This window comes from Andrographis paniculata, unplaced genomic scaffold (assembly GCF_009805555.1).
Source record: "Andrographis paniculata isolate CXL003 unplaced genomic scaffold, ASM980555v1 Contig11END, whole genome shotgun sequence".
Taxonomy (NCBI): Eukaryota; Viridiplantae; Streptophyta; class Magnoliopsida; order Lamiales; family Acanthaceae; genus Andrographis; species Andrographis paniculata.
Genome location: NW_026137391.1, coordinates 1,221,128 through 1,243,817, shown reverse-complemented (window position 1 = coordinate 1,243,817; position 22,690 = coordinate 1,221,128). Strand labels below are relative to the sequence as shown.

The window sequence follows — 22,690 nt, the reverse complement described above, 5'->3', positions numbered from 1 at the left end:
TTAATTTTTATATTATTTAAAATAGTAATTGAATTAAATATTTCATCAAATAGAATAATATATTATATACATCAAATTTTGAGAATTGCATAATAATAAATAGTTAAACAAGAAGGACAAAATCAAGAAAGCACACTACCCCTAATTGCCCAAATAGTTCATGACCACAGTTACTATGCTGATTGTAATTAGTCAATACAATACTGATAATTTGCACAAAAAATATATCTAACAATATAAAGTTTAGAATGACAATACAAATTATATATTAATATAATATAAATACAATACATAAATTGACAATACATTAAATAGTCGGAACCACACATGCCATAATTGACATCACACAAGATATATTAGGACGAGACATGTAAGTTTCGTGTTGTGTATATGATCTTTTTTATTATTTTAAGATTTTAAGTGAACAATGTTTGAAAATAGTTTTGTAAGTAAAATTTTTTCGTTAAAACGGTCCTCCGGTGCTGAACTCGCCATGCTGGCACGCCGTTGCTGACGCGGCTGACATGTCATCGCCACGTAGATGTCACGTCAGCGACATGTGGATTTCTTTTTACAAAATATCTTGGTAAATTATTTTTTTAGTCCTATATATGACCTCATTTTATTATTTTTGGTACTTTAAATAGATTTTGTTTGAAAATAGTCCTGCAAGTAAACTTTTTTCGCTAAAATGGTCCTTCGACGTGACATCTACGTAGCGATGAAATGTCAGCCACGTCAGCAACAGCGGGCCAACGTGGCGAGTCCAGCACCGGAGGACCATTTTAACGAAAAATTTTTACTTACAGAACTATTGTCAAACATAATCCACTTAAAATACTAAAATAATAAAAGAGTTAGATACAACATAACAATACAGTTTAGCCCCGCTCTCTCTCTCTCTCTCTCTCTCTCTCTCTCTCTCTCTCTCTCTCTCTCTCTATATATATATATATATATATATGTATGTACATATTTGTGCCACCTACAAGTTGGGCTGTCTTGGATCATGGTTTAGAGTGTAATAAATTAAACAAGGCAGATTCCACAACTGTTAAGGCATGTGCACATATCATATCATCAAAATTATCCCTTCTCACATCTCCAAACCATATCATATCATATCATAATACTAATTATTATTATTATTATTATTATTATTATTATTATTATTATTATTATTATTATTATTATTATTATCATTATTTATTAATTAATTAATTAATTAAAGGGTGTGCTTAAACTCTAAATTAAAACCAAATTAATTAATTATACACTCCTTTCATCCTACATCAATCTATATATTTTGTCATTTTTTTCTACATGCTAATACTAAAATATTAATTAATTTTTATATAAATTACAAATATATTATCAACATTTAATATAAAACTTAAATACAAGTGAAATTTTTATATTTCAATATATATCAAAATTTTCTTACACACTTAAACTTGTCAATAAAATATAATTTTTATTTAATATTTTTTTTAAAAAAAAAAAAACATAAATGTATACATTGATGTTGAATAGAGAATATATTTTGTAATGTAGGATATCCAAAATACAATATACAAATTCCCGTATTTAATAAGTATAGATTTCATTGCATTACAAAAAATATTTCATTATATTAATATTTACACTATATTTATCAAATACTCCATCGGCCCTAGATAATTTGGCCATATTATTATAGATACGAGAATTTAAATAGATATAATTAGTAAGTAATTAACACATATATCAGTAAAAATAATTAAAAATTAAGATAAGTATATAGTTTAATTAAAATTAAAAAAATTAGAAATTATACATTTTAAAATGTGATTAAAGTAATACGATTATATTTTCAAAAACAAAATAATAAATTATGTAACAGACATTAAAATAGAAAATAGACACAAATTATAAAGGAGGGAATAAATATAAAATATTAAAATACTAGTATTATTTATAAAAGAAATAAAAATAAAAATAAAGTAAGAAAGAAAATCACATGGAGAGACAAAGAAATGAAAGCCCATGTCCGAAGAGGCCCCAAAATTTAATGTATGATAAAAATCTGACAATCCCATTTTTACACGGATTAGGCATCTTCTTCCACATGCTTCAGATCCCATTTCTTTTTACACTTTTTTACTTTTTTTTTTTTTTATTTAATAAATTATTAATAGCATTATAATTATTATTTTTTTTAAAAAAATTGACTATCACCAAGACGTAAGGAATCAATTAATCCTATCTGTCCTGAGGATTCCATAATTAATTCTGGAGATGATTTAATTTAATTTAATTTATAATTTATGAATGCTGAAAAAGGTTGTTTCTTGCAATGAAACAGTGCACCAATAATTATGGACCTGTAATTTAATGGCGCCTCTGGTCGTCTTCTTCTTGACACCAAAGTTGTTGCTTTCTTTGACTCTGTCTCAGATTTTTGTGAGCTTCCGACATTGACAGACATGGGCAAAACTAGCAGATGGATAAGAAATTTCTTGACAGGGACGACGAAGAAGGATAGTAATAAGGACAAGGACAGGTCCGAGAAAGATCACTTTAAGGACGTCAGAGTCGCCGTCCAAACCCTAAATTCCGCCGCCGACGCCCGGCCGGCGACTCCGGTGGCGCTGCCGCAGCCGACCACGCCTAAGGAGAAGCGCCGGTGGAGCTTCCGCCGCTCCTCCGCGACGGCGGGGAATAATTCCGACGATCAGCACTTCACGGAAGGGGAGTCTAAGAAGCACGCAATGGCGGTGGCTGCTGCCACCGCCGCCGCCGCCGATGCGGCGGCGGCGGCAGCTAAGGCGGCTGCCGCTGTTGCTCAGCTCACGGCGGCGGCTGAGGCCGCCGCCGCCGTCAAAATTCAGTCCGTTTTCCGGGCGTATTTGGTATGAAAATTGGGGAATGAAATTAGGGTTCTGATTTTGATTTCATGTCAATTTGGGGGTAAAATTAGGGTTTCTGGTTTTGATTTCATGTCAAATTGGGGATGAAATTAGGGTTTCTGATTTTGATTTTCAGGCGAGGAAGGCATTGAATGCGTTGAAAGGATTGGTGAAATTACAGGCGTTGGTAAGAGGTCATCTTGTACGGAAACAGGCGACGGCGACGCTGCGGTGTATGCAGGCGCTCGTGACCGTCCAAGCCCGGGCACGTGCGCAGCGCCTCCGCCTCACGGCGGAGGAACCAAAACCCGCCGCCGACCACCGCCACTTCCACCACCGGAAATCTCTCCAAGAAAATCCCCACCACGAATTCACTCCCCCAACCCGCCGCCGGCCGGATTCCGACAGAGCCCTCGAAGACAACATAAAAATCGTCGAAATGGACGTCGCCGGCGCCGCCGCGTACAGCTACAAGCCTGCGACAAAAGCCCGAAACAGCAGCTATTCAAACACCGACCACCACCGGATCTCCGCCCAGCCGTCGCCGGCGGCGTCAGCGATCACCGACATGAGCCCGCGGGCCTGCAGCAACCACTTCGAAGAGTATTCCTCGTTCGGGACAGCTCAGAGCAGCCCGCAGTGCTACTCGGGGCTATCCAAACCCGACCCGACACGGACCCAGTATCCGTACCCGAGATCCGAGTACGGGGGCGGGGAATCGCTGTCCCTATACAACGAGTATCCGTTCTACCCGAATTACATGGCGAATACGGAGTCGTCGCGGGCCAAAGTCCGTTCCCACAGCGCCCCCAAGCAGCGGCCGGCGGAGGCGCCGCCGCCGCCGCCGTCGGCGTTCGAGCGGCAGGCGAGCCGCCGGCGGGCGTCGCTGGAAGGGAGGAACGTTCCGCGGGCGGTGAGGATGCAGAGGTCGGCGTCGAATGTGGGGCCGGGGGGTCAAAATAATAATAATAATAATAATAATAATAGTAATTATAATTATAATTATTATAATTATAGTAATTATAATAATAATAATAATTATCCTTGGTCGGTAAAGCTGGATAGATCGGCGATGTCGCTAAAGGACAGCGAGTGTGGATCGACAAGCACGGTTCTTACAAACGCCAATTACTGCAGATCTCTTGTGGGATTTGAGGTAAGGATATGCATACGCCTATTATTTTATTTTATTTATTTTTATTTTTCGAAACTATTTCTAAAAATATTTATTCAGTAAATACATACAATTCAAATAATAATAATAATAATAATAATAATAATAATAATAATAGAGAAGCTATATATAATAATAAAATTATGAATTCAAATACACAAGATACCATTTTCTAAGAATTTCACATAACTAAAAATAATAATTTGAGTGTATTTTAAAAATATATTTTAAAATGACACAATTTTCTAAAATATTAATGGAAAAATAATATATATCTACCGATAAAAGTTCTATACGTTGTCTATAATTATGTAATAATTTTTTTAATTATTTTTTAAATTTATGTATAATTTATTTATAGGAAAGAATTTTGTCTATTTACAATTTTAATATTCATATTTTAACAAATAACAATAAATTCACTATTATTTCTTCTCTTTATCACTTTTATATTAATTTTTAATAAAATTTCTATAGTGCCTCTATTTTATTTTTTATCTATTAATTTTTATATTAAAATGTCATATTTTTTAATTTTTAATACCAAAATGGCATAATTAATTTGAATGGAATGAATTTTCTTTTTTTTTTAATTATAAATACTTAACAAACTGACCGTTAAAATAATAATTTATCTAGATGTCAAATTATATACTTTTTTTTTTCTTTTTTAAATTCACTCTATTATTATATTTAGCATAGTCAATAAATTAATATTTAATCACTAATTTTATAACATTCCATTTTTACTTTTAAAAATTACTACCTAAATTTCCAAAAATGTTTTTAATTATATTTTTAATCTCATTTTCTATATAATTATTTTATTATAATAGTACTGAATCGAAAAGGAATATATCCAATATAATATAATATAATATTAAATGTGTGCTTGGTTAATATATATTTTATAGAAAAATATATATATTTCAGAATAAATCATAAATTTTTAGAGTAAAAAAAAAAAAAATCCGAAATCGAACATAACATAAATTTGTTTATGGTTTTTAAATACAGGTGAATGGAAGCAGGTACTGACTGAATGTGGGTGAAGGACGAATAATTTGAGTCCCTTTTACATTAAGCCAATCCTATTCATTTGTAATAATCCATCTGTCTATTTTTCTTGTTTTTATTACATGATTTAAATCTCGATGTTGTGTGACAATGTCTTTTGTTAATCTTGGTTTGATGTTTGTGATTTGTTTTGTCGAACTCCTGTAAGAATGTTGTTAACTGTAATATTTGTTCATATCTCTATTTCAAGAAACCTTTTCTTTTTTCTCTAAATCGATCTTCACTTCGTCTCTTCAATTACACGTCCTAATCTGAACTCCTGTAAGAATGTTGTTAACTGTAATATTTGTTCATATCTCTATTTCAAGAAACCTTTTCTTTTTTCTCTAAATCGATCTTCACTTCGTCTCTTCAATTACACGTCCTAATCTAGTTGTCATTACAGCCGCAAAGCGATCATTACATTATCGAACAATCTTCTATATTGTCTTTCCAAGCTTCTTCGACGTTAGTGCTTCTTACACGACCCTAAACCCTAAAAACACACAGAAAACTAAGGATCGAAAGTCCTCTCTTATATTTCATCGAATAAATAAGAATTAATATATTTATACAATATATAGAAATAATAATATATGACCATATACCAAAATATTGTCGGGAGTTTAGATGCTGATCAATACATATAATAGTCCATACAAAACAAACAACAATTGATGCATTAGAACATACCACAAATGAATAGTATGAACTGATAAAACATAATAATAGTCCATACAATAACTGTAGATTATGTGCTGACCGACAACAATGCTAATTAGAACGGATAAACATATATCATATCGATGACCAACATAAATTTATATACTTTGTTATAAGATAACATGAATATAGTTATAATCCTACCCCGTCTGGCTCTAAAGTTCTCATGTACTTTTTTGTAGTCCAAATTAAAAAAAAATTACAAAAATCCTTCCATCAGTCTTATAATACCGATAGAAGAACATTTATACAAAAAATTATATAAATATAGACCCTCGTACAATATATATGAAATGACAACACATGGTAATAATCTACACATTACATACCGAGTAATTCCAATCACACGCCGAGAAGTAATTGATCATATGCCGACTAGGATTACTCGGCCCTGTCGGCATTTCAAACGCTCAAAATTAGAATCATTCCAACATAGCTTTACCAATAGGCTCCAATGAATTAGATACTAATAGTCGAAACCAAAGAATCAGGAAATTGATACATTCCATACATAAATAGAAAATTTCAAAATCAATCAAACCACACAGCAAATCATAGCATAGTTTAAGGGCAGATCGAAATTGGTATTCCAATTATGCTTACCATCCAACAAAACAAATTTCAAGCGCGCTATGACGGCTAGTACAAGCATTTTTCCATTGGATTGAATCTTTACCTAGTCCGAGGAAAAAAGCACCTTAATTTGGACAAACTGTTGGACTTGCGAATCGATGTCCAATGTTGAGAACTAGGTCGGCGCCACCTCACAACAATGTCTGCTCCATGGCTTATATTAAGTCCTCTTCACAAAATCTTCATCTAGAGAATCGGATGTGGCTCGTGCATATAAATTACGCCTTTTTGAAGATACGAGGAATTATTTCATGCACGTCAATGTCTAGAGCGACAGGATCCCTGCAAGAAAAGCCAATAAGAAAGATTTTAGTCAACAGTAAATATTGCTAGTTTCTATAGGAAATACGGTAATAACATTTTCAAAGTCGTTTATCAAAATTTCGAAGATTTAGAAGTGTCTGAGCCCTTCAAAATTTGTTGATACACTTTAGTGAGGTATTATAAACCTATAATGCAACACATTACATTCCAAATAAAATACATATGTTTTCACATAATTTTGACACGATTCATCAACACTAACTTTTTCAAAAAAGGTCACATCAATAATTTTGGGCTGCCAAGTGTGCACTTTTTCTATTGTGGATGCATATGCATGTATGTGTATGCATGTGTGTGTGTACATATAAATAAATGTTATATGAATAAAGAGGGAGACCTGCACAAAGTTCGGCCCTTCTCGTTAGAACTGGGAATAAACCAAATTTTACGCAGAAGTGGTGATTCAAATTGGAAAAAGAAACCATCATTTTGTCCATGCTTCCATTTTCTTGATCCTTGGCCCTTCCACACCTGCATTTACATAGAAATAAATCCATTGCACAATTTTTCAGAAAGACGATTTTGAAGGGTTTAATGAAGTTAACGAAAGAGAAGATTCAGGGAAACTAGGCTCTTTTTCTTTAAGGTCTGATTTTGCCACGGCACTTTTCACCAAAATTTTCCCTCTAAAAAACGATCAAATCAAATATTTTCTTTTTCATGTAATATATTACATTAAAAAAAAAAAAATCAAAATTTCATTCAAAAGATTACAAAGAATACCTATTTATATCTCAGCAGGCATTATTTCAAGTTAATTTTTTTACTATCCAAGGAACACAAAAATTTGATCACATAACACTCCTACAAATTAAAAATTTAGTTCTAAATGGTCAGTGCATAGTACAAATTCTTCGAATAAGATTACTCTCCAAATTCTATTTAGTGTTTGCATTTTCTATTTATTCGCTTCACCCCATCCTAACAATCATAATTGATTTCAATAAGTGACTAAAGATCTGTTTTTATCTCGTCCAAGTCCCATTCCATACATCAACCATCAAAAGTTCTGGATCGGTTTGCGCAGCTAGATGACCTTCAATTTGTTCAAATCGCTCAGTTTATAGAATAAACATCCTCATAGAGACAGCAGATCTAATTGCGACAAAATTGCTAACATCAAGAAGCCAGAAATAGGTGAAACTTGGAAGAAATTTTGAGATAATGGAAGTAAGAATTACCTGAGGGTACGATATTATACTTTTGGGAGCGGCTAAACATGCAGCTTGAGAGAAAGACTCTTCGGCGTACTGCCTGAGGAAGGAGAAACAACTGCTGTGCGTATGCGGTGATTCAAATGCCTGACAAAATAGGTCAAATTATACCCCTATTCATCACAATGGAAAATAGTTTTGCGCAAAAGGTTTTGTACCTTATCTATATTAACAATTGGCAAAAGGTTTTGTACCTTATCTATATTAACAATTGGAGCGTATTTTTCTGTATCTGTGTTCTCTTTATCAAGCAAGTAATAAGCTCTAGGTTCGACAGTAGATTTTTCATGCCATGTTTTTACAGCATTCTCCATTGTTTCAACAAGGAAAGAGAAAATCTCCTTCCAACAATCTTCAGCTTCATAGGCCGCAGACTGCAGACAGAGAAATAAGATTATATTTTGAAATCTATGAGAGAATTTGAGCATTGAAAAAGAATCTTAAGACAGCACAGTTTAGAAGCCAAATTCTGAAGAAAATGGATATTCAAAGATAATCTCAATTGTCGGAAAAAAAAATAATAAAAAGATTAGAGAAAATAATCAAAAGCAGCAATAGCAGAAAAGGTTTGGTATACAACTAACGAAATATGCACTTACTAGTTCTGTTTTTGTGGAATCTAAATGTTTGGACATATCAACATTCGATCGCTTATCCTCCACTTCTTGAGCCCGTTTCTTGTCTTTCGCCAATTGTATGATCCGTTTTATTTTTTTGGACACCTCAGAACTCTGCGAATTATACTTCAATGCAACCTGGAAGGCATCTAATGCCTATGCAACAAATCAAAAAAACTAATGGTTAATTTCTACAATTTTTTTTTTCAAATCTAAAAAATCACTTACATCTTCATATCTTTCCATAGCCTCTAAAACACACCCTTTCCTAAAATATCCCTGCAAAATAAACCAGCAGTAGTTTGGTATGTAATCGAGCAAAGAATGAAGGTCAAGAAAAAGAAACAAAAATTTCATTAATCAATAAACCGGGTACCTTTTCCCAATCTGGTTTTAGACTGATTGTAGTCTCTGCATCAGCAAGTGCTTTGTTCAGTTTTACCAAATGCAGAAATGCTGCGGCACGATTGCTAGTAAAAGACGTACCAACAGTATTAACTATTAACAGTTCAGTATTTGAGATATACGTATAATGGATATTAAGAAAGAGGTACATACAAATAATGCGAAGAGAAAATGGACATATAGGAAAACAAAAAACCTTACAAACATGAAGGCGAGGATATCCAAACATTTTCAAAGACATTGTTCATATATTATCATCTACCAAAATCTTCATTTACTAAACACCTACTATTGTTGCACAAAAAGTCACTAGTATGCCATAAAGAATGTCAATTTGATACATAAAGTTCTTGTTAATTGATATCATACTTCTTTTCAAACAACTTCACAATGTGCTTTAACATTTTTGACTACCATTCTGAGCAAACTAAACCTCGAAATGTTAGAAAGTATTACGGCTACTCATTAAGGCATAAAGATAGTCTTTCCTCCACGATTGTATACAAAATTTCTAACCTTTTGAGACTACGAATGTGTGTGTTCAACCAAACGATTAGTTCCAGACAATAAATCAATGAAATTTTGTTCAAAGAAACATACACAACCCAATCATAAAAGCAAATAATTTGGTTTGTGTTATTGAATTAGTTTTCGTACTATTGATTCGACATTCTATCTCCACTAAAAACAATGTCTTCCTAAAGAAAAACACATTCAAGAAGCGCTTTCCATTCAAAATATATTATCCAACCTATTTTCAATTCAAAAAAGTTTCAAATCCAAATCATAAAAAACGCCCCCAAAACCAAAACCCTTAACCTAGTTCAACTTCAAAGATACTTATTACAAACTGTATGCATAGCTAAAATCTCTGTCGAAACAAAATAAACGACAAACTACAATGAGAAGAATTAAAAACATAAACTGAGTGCTTGCTATGGAGTTGTGAAGAGAAGATCGGGATCATCAAAATCCCAACCAGAACAACACTGAGCATTACCTGTAAAGAGCAGGATTAGAAGGATCTTTCTTAATGGCCTGAGTATACAAAGCTGCAGCTTTGAGATAATTCCCAGTTTTGAAAAACTCATTCCCCTGATCTTTCAGCGAAGCCTCCGCCGCCGCCTTCTCTCCGGTTTCCCCCATTTTTCGTCAAGTCTAACCTTAATACTCAGTATGAAACAACAACGCTGTTCTCCAATTTGATCTGAGTTTCTTGTTAGGGTTTCTGAGATTCTTCCCCAATCTTCGTCTTCCTCTGCTGGTTTAAGTTTAAATCCGCACGAAGAAGAAAAGGAATTATTTAATAATGGGCCTGAAGCTAAAATTGGGCCTTTGGTTTGGCCCAATAATTTATACTTAATAATGAGCCTGGACCTTATTATTGGGCCTGGATCTCAAATTGGGCTTTTTGACCGGTCCAATTCTGGCTATCTTAATGGAGACGACGAACTAGGGTTTTGGTTAAGCAAAAATATCTTAGAACGAGGAGCGTTTCTCAGAGTCGCCGTCTCTGCATCCTCCAAGCTCTACTGCTCCGCCGCCATGGCCGTCGGGTACTAACGTCCTCCCAAATCCGTATACTTTTCTATTATATGCATTTTTTTTATTATTTATTTCGGGTGCAAATTGAAGACCTAGATTATGTCGGATACTTAATATGGATGATTTTCGATTTGATGCAGGAAGAACAAGAGAATTTCCAAGGGGAAGAAGGGAGGAAAGAAGAAAGCGTGAGCTGTTTTTTTTGTGCAATTTTTCTTAAAATTAACCTTATTTTTCAAATGTTCGTAACTGCGCTACACTTTTTTTTTTTTTTTTTCACATTTCTGGATCTGGTTTTTGCAGGGTTGATCCATTTGCCAAGAAGGATTGGTATGATGTAAAAGCTCCTTCGATTTTCAACACTAGAAATGTCGGCAAGACGCTTGTTACTCGTACACAGGGTACAAAGGTAATTAATTTATTCAGTAACAGTAATAAAATGTGTTTATTTAATTTTTTCTTCAGTTTTATTAATCCTTCGTAGTATTTTAATATTATTTTTCTACTTTGAATCCTACAAATAATTTTCTTTTTAGCTACTGTTGGATATGCTTTCAGTTTTTCTTCATTTAATTGAACAGAAGGTATTTCTGAATGGATAGAAATTTGGTTGCATTTTTATGCCACTCTTGTTTTGGATTTAATTTTGTTTAATGGTAAATAAATTTTAAAGTGATTTTCTTAATATGAAAATGAAATAGTTTTGAGATGCATGAATATGGATGTGATGGTTTAAGGGTCAAAATTATTTTACTTTAGATGGCATTGCAAATTTTTTTTTTTTTTTTTTTTGTTTAGTATTTCAAATCAAAATCAAAACTATTGACCCTATACAGATTCTATTAAAAAGCTACTTTTTTTTTCTCACAAAATATCACATTGAAAAATTGTAGTTGATAGACAGTGCATTTTTTATTTTTTTGGATGTCTATGTAAAAAGAGTCCAAATATGTAATTGATATGGATTGTTTGCATTGTTTATTTCGAAACTACTCATGTTTAATTCCAACATTGTCTCTAAAGTAACAATTTTATTCACCAGATTGCTTCAGAAGGGCTCAAGCATCGTGTGTTTGAGGTTTCCCTTGCTGATCTTCAAGGTGATGAGGATCACGCCTTCAGAAAGATTCGATTGAGAGCCGAGGACATCCAGGGAAAAAATGTTCTGACAAACTTCTGGGTACGAAACTACAAGTATAGTTTTTATAATCTTTGGCGATTTTACTTGTTGGAAGTGAGTTTATAAATTTTATTTATTATAAAGGTAATATAGAGTAAATAAAAGTTGCAAGATATTTTAGACATCCCAAAGTAGAAATAGTAGCAAAAGATTTTTGGGCTCTGTTTAGATAGAAGTATTGAAAATTTTGGAGTTTTGAAAAATATTGGGAAATGGAAAAAATTGAATATTTGATATTGTGATGTTCTATGAAAAGAAAAAGGTATTTGATATGATTTTTATTTTTTTAAAATTACTGTTGATAATAGTGCCAAAAGTTTCAAATAGAACTAGTGGGATAGAGGGCGTAATATTTTTGGCGGCTTTGTACTACATTTGCTTGAGTGACGAACTATTCTCTTGAAATTTCAGGGTATGGATTTCACTACTGATAAATTGAGATCACTAGTAAAAAAATGGCAATCGTTGATCGAAGCTCATGTTGATGTCAAGACAACCGATGGCTATACTTTAAGGATGTTCTGTATTGCCTTCACTAAGAAGCGCGTCAACCAGCAGAAGAGGACATGTTATGCTCAGTCGAGCCAGATTCGTCAAGTAAATACTTTTCTTAAATGTCTTGTTTGGTTTTGTATGAGATACAAGTGAAATGCCATTACCATTTCAGTATAAAAACCCCTTGTTTTTAATCGAATTTATTCAATATTTTTCTCCCTATTAATAAGTGTTTTATTACGTTTGTTTAGATCCGGAGGAAGATGAGAGAGATCATGATTAACCAAGCACAATCTTGCGATCTCAAGGATTTGGTTCAGAAGTTTATCCCCGAATCAATTGGAAAAGATATTGAGAAGGCTACTTCGAGCATCTATCCTTTGCAGAATGTGTTTATTAGGAAGGTCAAGATCTTGAAAGCTCCGAAATTTGACCTCGGAAGATTGATGGAGGTAAGACCTACGATCTGTTACATTCTTTAATTTTTTGATAAATGTGGGGTGTGTTTGTTTTGTGTTTTGGTTTGAAAAAAAAAAATTTAATGTGAGGTACAGAGAATTGTGTAGATAATATAAAAATAATTAGTACGTGTAGTATATTAATTTTTTTAAGGAAATGTGTTGGAATTCTTTTTTAAAAGAAACAAACCCATAGCCGACATGTATAAATATTTTATCCACTCTATATGATATGATTAAAATAGTGTTATTTTAATGGATATTATAATCACAAGATAAAATAATTTAATTATTATTAGATGGATTATTATTATTATTATTATTGCCTTGATTTGTATACTATAATTAATGTTAATTTAGCTATTAGCGAATGGTCATTTATCGTAAACAATTACATTGGATAGTTTAACTTTAATGCTAACATGCCCTCTAAAGAAATGTTCGTTATGAGTGATTAAGACACTTTTTTGTTCTCGTTAGTCGGGATAAATTATAATCCTATTCAACAAAAGATTAAACCATCTAAAAGAAGTCATTATAAGTTTTTTTGTGCTAATTTTGTTAATGACTCGAGTTATAAGTGAAATATAATGCTCGTTTCTTTGTCCGGTAGGTTCATGGTGATTACAGTGAAGATGTCGGGGTGAAGTTGGACCGGCCGGTCGAAGAGCCCGTAGAGCCTACTGAAGTCATCGGCGCCTAGTTCAATTTCTCCATATGGTTCTTGACATTTTTGGGAAAAACTCAGCTGCAGGTATTTTTGTTGGAGTGTTTTAGCATTGAGATTTTGATATAATCAATGAATTTGTTACTGAGGCTACATTTTGTTGCAATCTGTGTTTCTTGGATTTTATTTTAAATTCTATGCTTGTTTCTAAATTATAATATTAAATACATTTCTAGTTAGATATGTAGGAATTTGATGGTGTTTTTTTTTTAAAAAAGTTAATTTTGATGAATGGTTTAAAATTTCTAAAAAGTAATCCTTCCGTCCCAGATAATTTGTCCCTATTTTTTATCCCACATAATTTGTTCTTTTCTTTTTTTGAAAATTAATTATACACTTTTATTTTAAAATTTAAAATTTAAATTTTTTAATTTTAATTAAACTATTTAGTTATCTTAATCTTAATCTATAATTATTTTTACTAAATAATAATTGTTTTTCCTAATACATTTCTTAATTATTTATTAATTATAAATTTTCGTGTCCACGGTAATACACTCATATTACATGGGACAGAGGCAGTATATAGTAAGAGTGTAATATGTCATGTAAGTGTGAATTTGTTTTATAAATATTATTAAAAAGTATAATATATATTACTCCTTCAGTCTTAAACACCTGCAATATTTTCAAATTTAGAAATTTCAAATTTAAAAATAATTAATAATATTTATGTACATATATTAATATATATTTTACTTTTTTAACTTTTGTATTAATTATACAATTTTCATGCCTAAACAGTAAACACATCTAAAAACGCAAAAGTGAATAAATTATATATATATATATATATATACACATTTAAAAAGAGAAAGCAGACCATTGCGTGCATATATATTTAAATATGACCATTTGGTCTTTTTTATTTCAATGAAAAAACTCTTTTGAATAAAATCTAAATCGTAAAAATTGAATAAAAATTATACAGTATATATATAAAGGATACTATGTCAAACATTTTTTTTTCTAAAATAATAATAAAATAAAATAAATGGATTTAAATCAAAATATTAAAAAAAAAAAAAAAATCGATCAAAGCGTCTTATTATTGCAGAAATTATACCGAAGTAAAAACAAACTATAAAGCCTTCTTACACAGTCACAGACATCTGCCATCAATAATAAAAATAAAAATAAAATCAGTAGCTCTACCCAATTCAATACAACCATTTCCCGGCTCGGACTCTGCCCGCTCCGGCTGCCCGTCCCCAGCCTAAAACAACGATTTACCTACTCGGACTCTGCCCGCACCGGCTGCCCTTCGCCGGCCTAAAACAACAATTTTACCGGCTCGGACTCTGCCCGCTCCGGCTGCCCGTCCCCGGCCTAAAACAACGATTTACCCGCTCGGACTCTGCCCGCTCCGGCTGCCCGTCGCCGCCGTCGACGGCCTAAAACAACCGCAAAACGGATCCTTCTTCTTCCTCCTCCGGCCGCCATCGTAAATAAAATCCCTCAGAACAATCGTCCGGTTCCGGAACAATCTATTCCGGAACCGATTCTTCTTCTCCTCCTCCGCCTTCACCATCACATACTGTATCTTCTGCACCTCCAGCTGCAGCCGCCCGATTCTCTCCGACGCTTTCCGCGCCTGCTCCGTCACTTTCCGCCGCCGTTTCCGCGCCGCTTCTTTCACCTGAACCGCCGCCTTCTCCTCCGGCGACGGACACTCCTCAATCGTCCTCGAAAGCTCGACGTTCAATTCGACGAGATACGCCACCGTCTCCTCCGCTTCTAGAAGCTGCTCCTCGACCGTCTCGAAATCAACGTTTTTCGCCTTTCGACTCTTTTTATTCGCCTCCGTCTTCTTCCTCAGGTCGTCGACCGTTATCCGAATATTCTCGAGCTTCTGCGCGTCCGAATTAAGCCTCTCGATGATCCTCCGAGCGTTTGTTTCGCGGTTTCGGGACGCCGTTCGTGTTAAAACCTCGAGCTTGTCGACGCCGAGTTCTTTCTCGACGTCAGAATCCGTCGACGGTGGGTCCGATTTCCGGTTGCCATTGTCGAATTGATCGTACACAATGTCCTTGTCCGTCATTTTGTACGAGCGTCGCAGCGATTCGCCGATTGTTAAATCCGGCGGCGTGGCTTGCCATAGCTCGAGCATTTTGTCGTCGACTCGGACGGAGCCTCGACGTCGCATCCCGTTTTGCGAGCCGTCGGAAGCTTGATCGAGCGGGATGTCTTTCGTTGTCGTCGTGTTACGAAGCTCGGTGGATTTCGTTTTGATTTTCTGCAGCTTTGGCGTCTCCGACGCGTCGTTCCCGTGCCCTTTTCGTCGATTATTCTCGGGTTTGTCTCTCCCTAAGCATCGCAACGGTTTTAATCGTTCGATCTCGCCGCCTCCCGATTCTTGCTTGCTGCTTGAATTCGCTCGTCGGTGCCCGACTGATCTGTTCATCTCTTGCATCGATTTCCCAACAGCTTTAATTCGCATCTGCAGCTTCTGCAAGCTAACGATCGATTCATCTTCAATCGCATCGACAACCTCGAACATCTGTAAAAATCGAACATTTACGTAAGAATTCGATACGATTTTGGCGAGAAATCGGAGAGTTTTACCTCAGTCTCGTCTTTCCGGGACGCTTTAATCTTCGTCTGATGCTCGATTAGTATTACATCGTCCCGTAACGCCGATACAATCGGAGCGTATGCATACAGCTGCGATTTCAATCTCCCGACTTCAGTCTCCATCGACAAAATCTTCTCGTTCTTCGCTTCGATCACCGTTGTCTTCGAATCACTTTCATTCCGAAGCCTCCAGCATAGCTCGGCGAGCTCCCGCACCGTATTTTCGAAGAAAACGTCGCAGACCGACGTGATCTGAAGCCCAAAATAAAATTCCGATGCTTCTTCCTCCCATAGCTTGAATTCACGGCTCTCGTGCACAACTTTTTCTTCCAATTCTTCGCGAAGCTGTCCGATTTCCGACTCCAAGTTTTCTTTCACATTCAGAAGCCTCTCGATTTCCTTCAACTGGATAGAACGGTCTTTGGACAGCTGCGAAACCTCATCTTTTAGATCGTTCACCGATTTGCATAACTTTAGGTTCAAATTATCCGAAGCTTCGAGCTTGATTTCGGCGACGAGAAGCTTTCCTTCGGCTTCGAGCAAACTCTCCTTCCCATTACGTATCTCATTCTTCATTACAACATTATATTCTCGAACACTTTCGATCTCCCGTTCCAATCGATCGGCATTGTCTTTAAGAAGTAAATTCTCGGCTTTTTGCACCTCCAGCTTCTCAGCGATGCAACGATTCATCTCATGTTGTCTGTTCAAATCGATCAGAAGTGAATTAATTTCGTCGAGCTTCTCGTCTCCGAAGCTTCGAAAAGCCTCCGATTGCACAGTCGTCGCTAGAAACTCCATGAGAGCGGCGTCGGTACATCGATTCGCCTGATCTTTATCGTCGCTTAAATCGGAAATTCTCTTCCGTAAGTTCGCGTTTTGCTGATTCGCTTCTGCTAACGCTTCCTCTAACAATTTGTACGATCTTTGCAAAGTTGCTTGCTTCGTCGCAAGCTCCAACATTTTTTCCTTCTCGTTTCTCGCCACGGCAAGTTTCTCGACGAGGTTTTTCAGCTCTTTTTCGAAGTATAAGTTCATCGATTCGATTTCGATTCCCTTCGACTCCAATTGCTCTAGTAAAGTTAGAAGAACCGAGTTCTCGACCAAGAGCAGCTGCTTATCATCATCGTGCTTCGAAATCGAACATTTCAGGTCATGAATACTCTCGAGAATCCGATGCACAAATCTCTGCTCGTCGTCGATCCTGTTATCAAAAACGCAATCTTGACCCGCTCCGATCGCCCTGAAAATCTGGTACATCGCCAGTCGCGTTCTTTCGATTTCGTCCAACAAGATCTCAGCTTCGACCTGCTGCTCGAGACTTTCGCTCTCCAGCTCGTTGATAAGCTTCTCCGCCAATTTCGACGCCTCGACGTGTTTCTGACATTCGATTATGAGAGACGAGTTCTTCTCCTCCATCTCCTCCATGATTTTCTGCAACACCGATAACTCAAACTGCGCTTTTATCGATCTATCGACTTCCTCGTCGTACTCTTTCTTCTTCCATTTACTCTCTTCTCTCAGAATGTGTAGCTGACTTTCGAGCCCAATTAATCGCGTACGACTGTCAAGCTCGGAGTTCGCTCGCTCTTTCTTCTCGACGCCTAACAAAACCTCGAGCTCTTTAACTTGATCGTGCACAGCTTCCTTCTCCTTCACAAGATCGGCGTACTTTTCTTCCAATCCCGAGTACTTTTTCTCAAGAACTTCGACTCTCCTCTCGACATTCTCCAATTTCATCGCTAAAACTCCTCGTTCGCTCAAAAGATACGATCTTTCATCCTTAAGCAAGTCGCAGATATCTTGTAATCCCTTCGCTTTCTCCTTTAAACCTTCGAGTTCGATTTTCACCGATGATAGGGAATTCTCGAGAACAGCATTTTTCTCCAACAGCTTGTGCATATTCTCCGTCATCGCCTGTAACTGCGACAGAAGACAAGCTTTCTCCGTAACGAGCGATCGACAAGATTCTTGTAATGAATTCACTGTTTCTCGCGAGCTCGTCAATTCCTTATTCATGTCGACCTTCTTGTCCAGATTTTTTTGCAGGCTCTCTACCTTCTTCGATAGAATTTCTTTCTCGTTGAAGCCCTGCTCGTACATTTCTCGCAGCGTCGAGTTATCTTCTTGCAGGTTCTTTATCGAAGTCCTCAAATGCTCGGGATTCAGACCCGTAGCTTCTATTTGATCGAGTATCGCTCGATGCCGCATATTCAACCCCTTGATTTCTTCTTTCAGACACAAGATTTCCTGCTGAAGGGAACCACTCAGATCGATGTGGCGCGCGACTTCCTTTTCAAGTCTCTCCTTAATGTCCCATAAGCTCACGATTTCATTTTCGCGCTGAATTTCTTCCTCCGTAACATTCTTTGGCGTTTCTTCCTCCAATTCCTTTAGCATTTCAAGAACTCGTTGGAGCTCCTGCGCAAGAACTCGTTGTTCTTCTTGCGATCGAGAGTGCAAACTCTGTACCGTCTGAAGCATCGCCTCGACTTGCTCGTGACGTAAGTGTTCGTCTTCTAAACTCGTCTGAAGGCTCTCCAACTCGTGCTGCTTCTCTGAGAGCTCTTTATCTTTCGCGGCAATCTTTCTCGCTAGATTATCAGCCTCGGCTCGTAGGGACTGATTTGACGTCTCCAAAAGATTGCACTTCTCTTCCGCGTTCTTCAGCTTCAAATTCCCGAGCAAAACATCGTTGTTAAGTCGCCTGACGTCCCTTTTCGCACTCGATAAATCTTCCTCGAGCTTCGATATTTTCTCCAAGCAGTATTTGTACTGGAGTTCCGATGCTTCTTTCTCCCTGTTACGATCTCCAAGAGACTTTTTAAGGTCGAAGATTTCCTTCTCGGAACTTTTCACTCGGCTCTTAAGCAGCGTCGCCTCATTTTCCATAGTCGAGATTAAAATCTCGAGAGCCGATATTTTCTCAAGACACTGATTGTAGTTATGAACCACCGCGTCCCTTTCGCCTTTTAGCCTTGAAAGCTCGTCCTTCACAATTTGAGCTTCGATTTCTGCTTTCGTCGCTCTAATGTTAAAGTCATCGGTGTCTTCTTCAAGTTCGGCTATCTTCTCCAAATACTCCTTCTCTTTAACTTCTCCTGCGATCTTCTCGGCCTCCAACTGTACGAGTGATTCCTTCAACATCTGGAGTTCTATTTCAGCTCGGCTCGATTTTTCACTGAGACTCTTCGATTCCCTCTGCATCTTCTCGAGTTCTTTCTCAAGTTTACACAGATCCGCCACACATTGTTGATACTGATGAAACGCGCCTTCCTTCTCGGCTTGCATCTCAGCTAACGCTTTTGTTAAACTTTGAACTTCGTCTTCGGCTTTTCCCGCTCTTTCAGCCTCGTCACGAATCTTGTCTTTAAAGTTCTGGTTTTCGTTCGACAAATGCAGCACTTCATTGTCTTCTTTCTCCTTCTCTGAATCTTCTTTCTGAGGTGTGATTTTATCCAACTCAGATTCGGAAATCCCCAGCAAATTGTCGTCTCCTTGGAACAATGAGCGCACGGGAAACTTCATTTCTGGCGTGTTCATTCGCAGGTCTTTGTCCGGTGTCCATACTTTCGAAGGCGAATCGTCGACGAGCTCGACCGGTATGTGGTCGGGAAACACTTTTGCTATTGTTCGATGAGCGTGATGGAGCTCTCCCATGGCATGATTATACCTTTCAGCCAATGCACGGTACGCCCGGTAGAACTCCTCGACCAGTTTCATTAGCTCCGGGCGTTTCTTGTAATACATTTCAGCCCTTCTTGCAAACGAATCTGCGTCTTCCTCGATCAGCTTGATCATCGATTTAACTTTCGCGTCCATATCTGATAAACCAACCGAATAAAATTATAAGAAGCGAGAAGACGAATTTGTAATCTGTAAAAAACAAGTATTTACCGGTAAGATTTTCTTGGAGCCATTTTGAGTTCTTCGGGCTGATATGGCTATCCCACCACCAAGAATACATGTTCCTCGTCTCAGAATTCGAAAGGGCCGCCATCTAAAAATCGAAAATGCAACCCCGGCGCGCTTTTTTTTTTTTTATCGTGGAAACCACAGAATCGACAAAATGGATTGCTGTTACCGGGGGTATGTCGAACCTGCAGCCAATTATTTGGTATCCATACTCAATGAAAATTGTTCGATAAAGAATCCAAACAAACGGCATTAAGCAATTCTTGACAGAAATGTCGAAACTATCATTTTGAAAGGAGAAGAAGAATGCATTGTGAGACGACTATTTGTTTGATCTTCTGTTTGTTTATTTCCTATGAATCAGTTTCTGCAATAAGCTCGACAATTGACAACGCTGCAATGATAACTACATTTCAACAAAAACACCATAAATCCATACCTCGGATAATCTTCCGGATCAAGGGATATAAACTTGCCTTCTTTATCAAGAACCAGACAGAAATGCAGAGTGTCAACTTCAATTAATGGCTTCTAAGCTAATATACTGACGAAAATCTGCGCCGAAGAAGTATAAATTTCATTATCCAGCTATGAATTGTGCATCGAAAAGGACATAATCGACGAAAGAAATCGAAACAAAAACAATCTCCTGATGCTATAAGATCATCCAGAAATTTATAATCTTCCAAACAACAGAAATGCCTTCAAACATTCTGAGAAAAATCAAAATCTAAAATCAAAAGATTCAGCTGAATCCATCATCATCTATGAGCAGGCAAACCAAACAAGAACATCAAACAGCACCAAATTAGCAATTTAATTATAAAAAAAAAAAAAAAAAAATCATATTCAGACATTCGTCTCAGGAATCAACTGTGGTTAAAATTTCAGAGCATCCATAGTCGCAAAAATCAGTAAATCATTGAGCAAAAAGTTTCTCAAAGAGATAGCAAATAATTAACTCAGAGACAAATCGTCGAACACCTTTCAGGCAAAATGAAATCTGGAGATAAAAAATCGAACCCTATCAGAACAATCAACACACATTTCATCCACGAAGCAAAAATCATCGAAGGTAACTCAAACCGACACTTTTTAACAGCTAAAAAATGAACCAAAATCATTCACAAATCAGAGATTAAAAAAAATAATATTAAAAATTGAAAGGCCGTATGAGATCAAAACTCACAAAGTAAAAAATCACAGTAAGTTAACCAGCAGGTGCTCGCCGTGGAACAAAACACACCAAGCAGCTAAAAAATCTTCAGCTTCACCCCATTTTTCCTTCTCTCGAGCTCTCTCCCTCTAGTTTCTCTCTCTAGCCATTGATAGGTCACTGAATTATGTATGTATGTAGTCAGGCTTGGTTGGTGATGGTATAGCAAGCTGTGAAAAGTACCCAAAGCTGCCACAGCTCTCTTTCTCTCTCCTCTTCTCTCTCTCTCTCTCTCTACAATCAGTCAGTCGCTATACAGATACATAGATCTATACATACAGAATACATACAGAATGCTTTTGTCGTTATACATATAGGCTAAATGTGAATTTGGATTTAAAAATTTGGAAATAAACGTTACACAATAATCATTGATTAGGGAGATTCTGACAACGGCCATTTTTTTTCGCACTGTGGAATTTGATGTTCTTCGCCATTGCTTTATTGGGTATCGAAACTCTTTACCACTCATTGCTAAAATAAAATAAAAATAAAAATCATTTCTTTGATTGATGAATAAATTTGCAATCTTGGGTCATAAAAATGATGGGTTAATGTAAATTGTATTATACTTAATGCAAAATCAGCAGATTATTGAAATTATTGGAATTTGCAATTGAAAATTCGATTTTACCCTTGAATAGTGTGGATGTTATTTGGTTGTAAATTAATTATTGAAATTCGATTTTATTATTTTAATAATGTTATATATACTCTCTCTCCGTCTCATTGGAATTGAACTATTTAATTAAAGACACCGTATTTAAAGTGAGGATATTTAATTAATTAATAATAATTAGTTATGATATTATTATATTATTTGTTTTGTTTAATTAATAATATTTATACTTTTAAAGACACCGTATTTAAAGTGAGGATATTTAATTAATTAATAATAATTAGTTATGATATTATTATATTATTTGTTTTGTTTAATTAATAATATTTATACTTTTAAAGTAAATTTAATATATATATATATGTATAACATTATTTAAATAGTTGATTCTTTAGGTACAACTGGAACATCAAATAGTACAAGTATGTGGAACAGCAAGTTTTATTATTATTATTATTATTATTAACTACTCAAATACTACAAATATACACAATTTAATTTACTTGAATTATTATTATTATTATTATTATTTTTTAAATAAGTGGCGATGTAATTAAAGTATTATAAAAGTGTGTATATATATATATTTGTCATTTTAAATAAAAATTTAATAAATTTGTTCCATATCTTAAAATCTTGATGAATAATATTCCTTTCGTCTCATATACCATGTCCATGTTGCCATTTCTGTCGGTCCTACGTACCATGTCACTTTCCTTTTTTGGAAAATGATTATACATTTTAATCTCATTTTAAACTTTTATATTTTATTTTTTTTTAAATTTTAATTAAACTAATTAATTATCTTAATTTTAATTTATAATTATTTATATTATATGATAATTATTTTTACTAATACATTTTTAATTATCTACTAATTACTCCCTTCCTAAAATACGATGTCTACAGTGTAGCAGACGGTACGTG

General features: G+C 35.6%; 4 protein-coding genes across 6 annotated transcripts; 2 read left to right on the top strand and 2 right to left on the bottom strand.

The window, feature by feature from the left end:
* Positions 1–2,328: 2,328 nt before the first annotated feature.
* On the top strand, positions 2,329–5,314 carry LOC127247686 (protein IQ-DOMAIN 19-like). The gene is made up of 3 exons (XM_051269656.1): positions 2,329–2,891; positions 3,025–4,044; positions 5,080–5,314. The coding sequence occupies exons 1-3, from the start codon at positions 2,466–2,468 to the stop codon at positions 5,098–5,100; spliced, it is 1,467 nt and encodes a 488-aa protein (XP_051125613.1). The 5' UTR covers positions 2,329–2,465; the 3' UTR covers positions 5,101–5,314.
* Positions 5,315–6,325: 1,011 nt separating this feature from the next.
* On the bottom strand, positions 6,326–10,294 carry LOC127251170 (uncharacterized). 2 transcript variants are annotated; one of them, XM_051274774.1, is made up of 8 exons: positions 10,035–10,294; positions 9,006–9,099; positions 8,858–8,908; positions 8,612–8,785; positions 8,171–8,386; positions 7,980–8,099; positions 7,136–7,269; positions 6,326–6,756 (listed from the first exon to the last, which is right to left on the bottom strand). In XM_051274774.1, exons 1-8 carry the CDS (start codon positions 10,178–10,180, stop codon positions 6,693–6,695), a joined length of 999 nt encoding a protein of 332 aa, XP_051130731.1. In that variant the 5' UTR covers positions 10,181–10,294; the 3' UTR covers positions 6,326–6,692. The 2 variants fall into 2 exon arrangements, with proteins under 2 accessions (XP_051130731.1, XP_051130732.1); XM_051274775.1 differs by having other exon boundaries at positions 8,207–8,386.
* A 195-nt stretch (positions 10,295–10,489) lies between these two features.
* On the top strand, positions 10,490–13,630 carry LOC127247466 (40S ribosomal protein S3a-like). Its single transcript, XM_051269303.1, has 7 exons — positions 10,490–10,590; positions 10,720–10,767; positions 10,883–10,988; positions 11,622–11,759; positions 12,171–12,356; positions 12,506–12,706; positions 13,326–13,630. The coding sequence occupies exons 1-7, from the start codon at positions 10,580–10,582 to the stop codon at positions 13,413–13,415; spliced, it is 780 nt and encodes a 259-aa protein (XP_051125260.1). The 5' UTR covers positions 10,490–10,579; the 3' UTR covers positions 13,416–13,630.
* An 842-nt stretch (positions 13,631–14,472) lies between these two features.
* LOC127248859 (protein NETWORKED 1A-like) lies at positions 14,473–21,407 on the bottom strand. Of its 2 annotated transcripts, XM_051271409.1 has the most exons (6): positions 21,118–21,407; positions 20,368–20,483; positions 19,911–20,113; positions 16,005–19,837; positions 14,786–15,939; positions 14,473–14,672 (listed from the first exon to the last, which is right to left on the bottom strand). In XM_051271409.1, the coding sequence occupies exons 3-6, from the start codon at positions 20,011–20,013 to the stop codon at positions 14,669–14,671; spliced, it is 5,094 nt and encodes a 1,697-aa protein (XP_051127366.1). In that variant the 5' UTR covers positions 20,014–20,113; positions 20,368–20,483; positions 21,118–21,407; the 3' UTR covers positions 14,473–14,668. The 2 variants fall into 2 exon arrangements, with proteins under 2 accessions (XP_051127366.1, XP_051127362.1); XM_051271405.1 differs by having other exon boundaries at positions 14,473–15,939; positions 21,118–21,406.
* Positions 21,408–22,690: the final 1,283 nt, after the last annotated feature.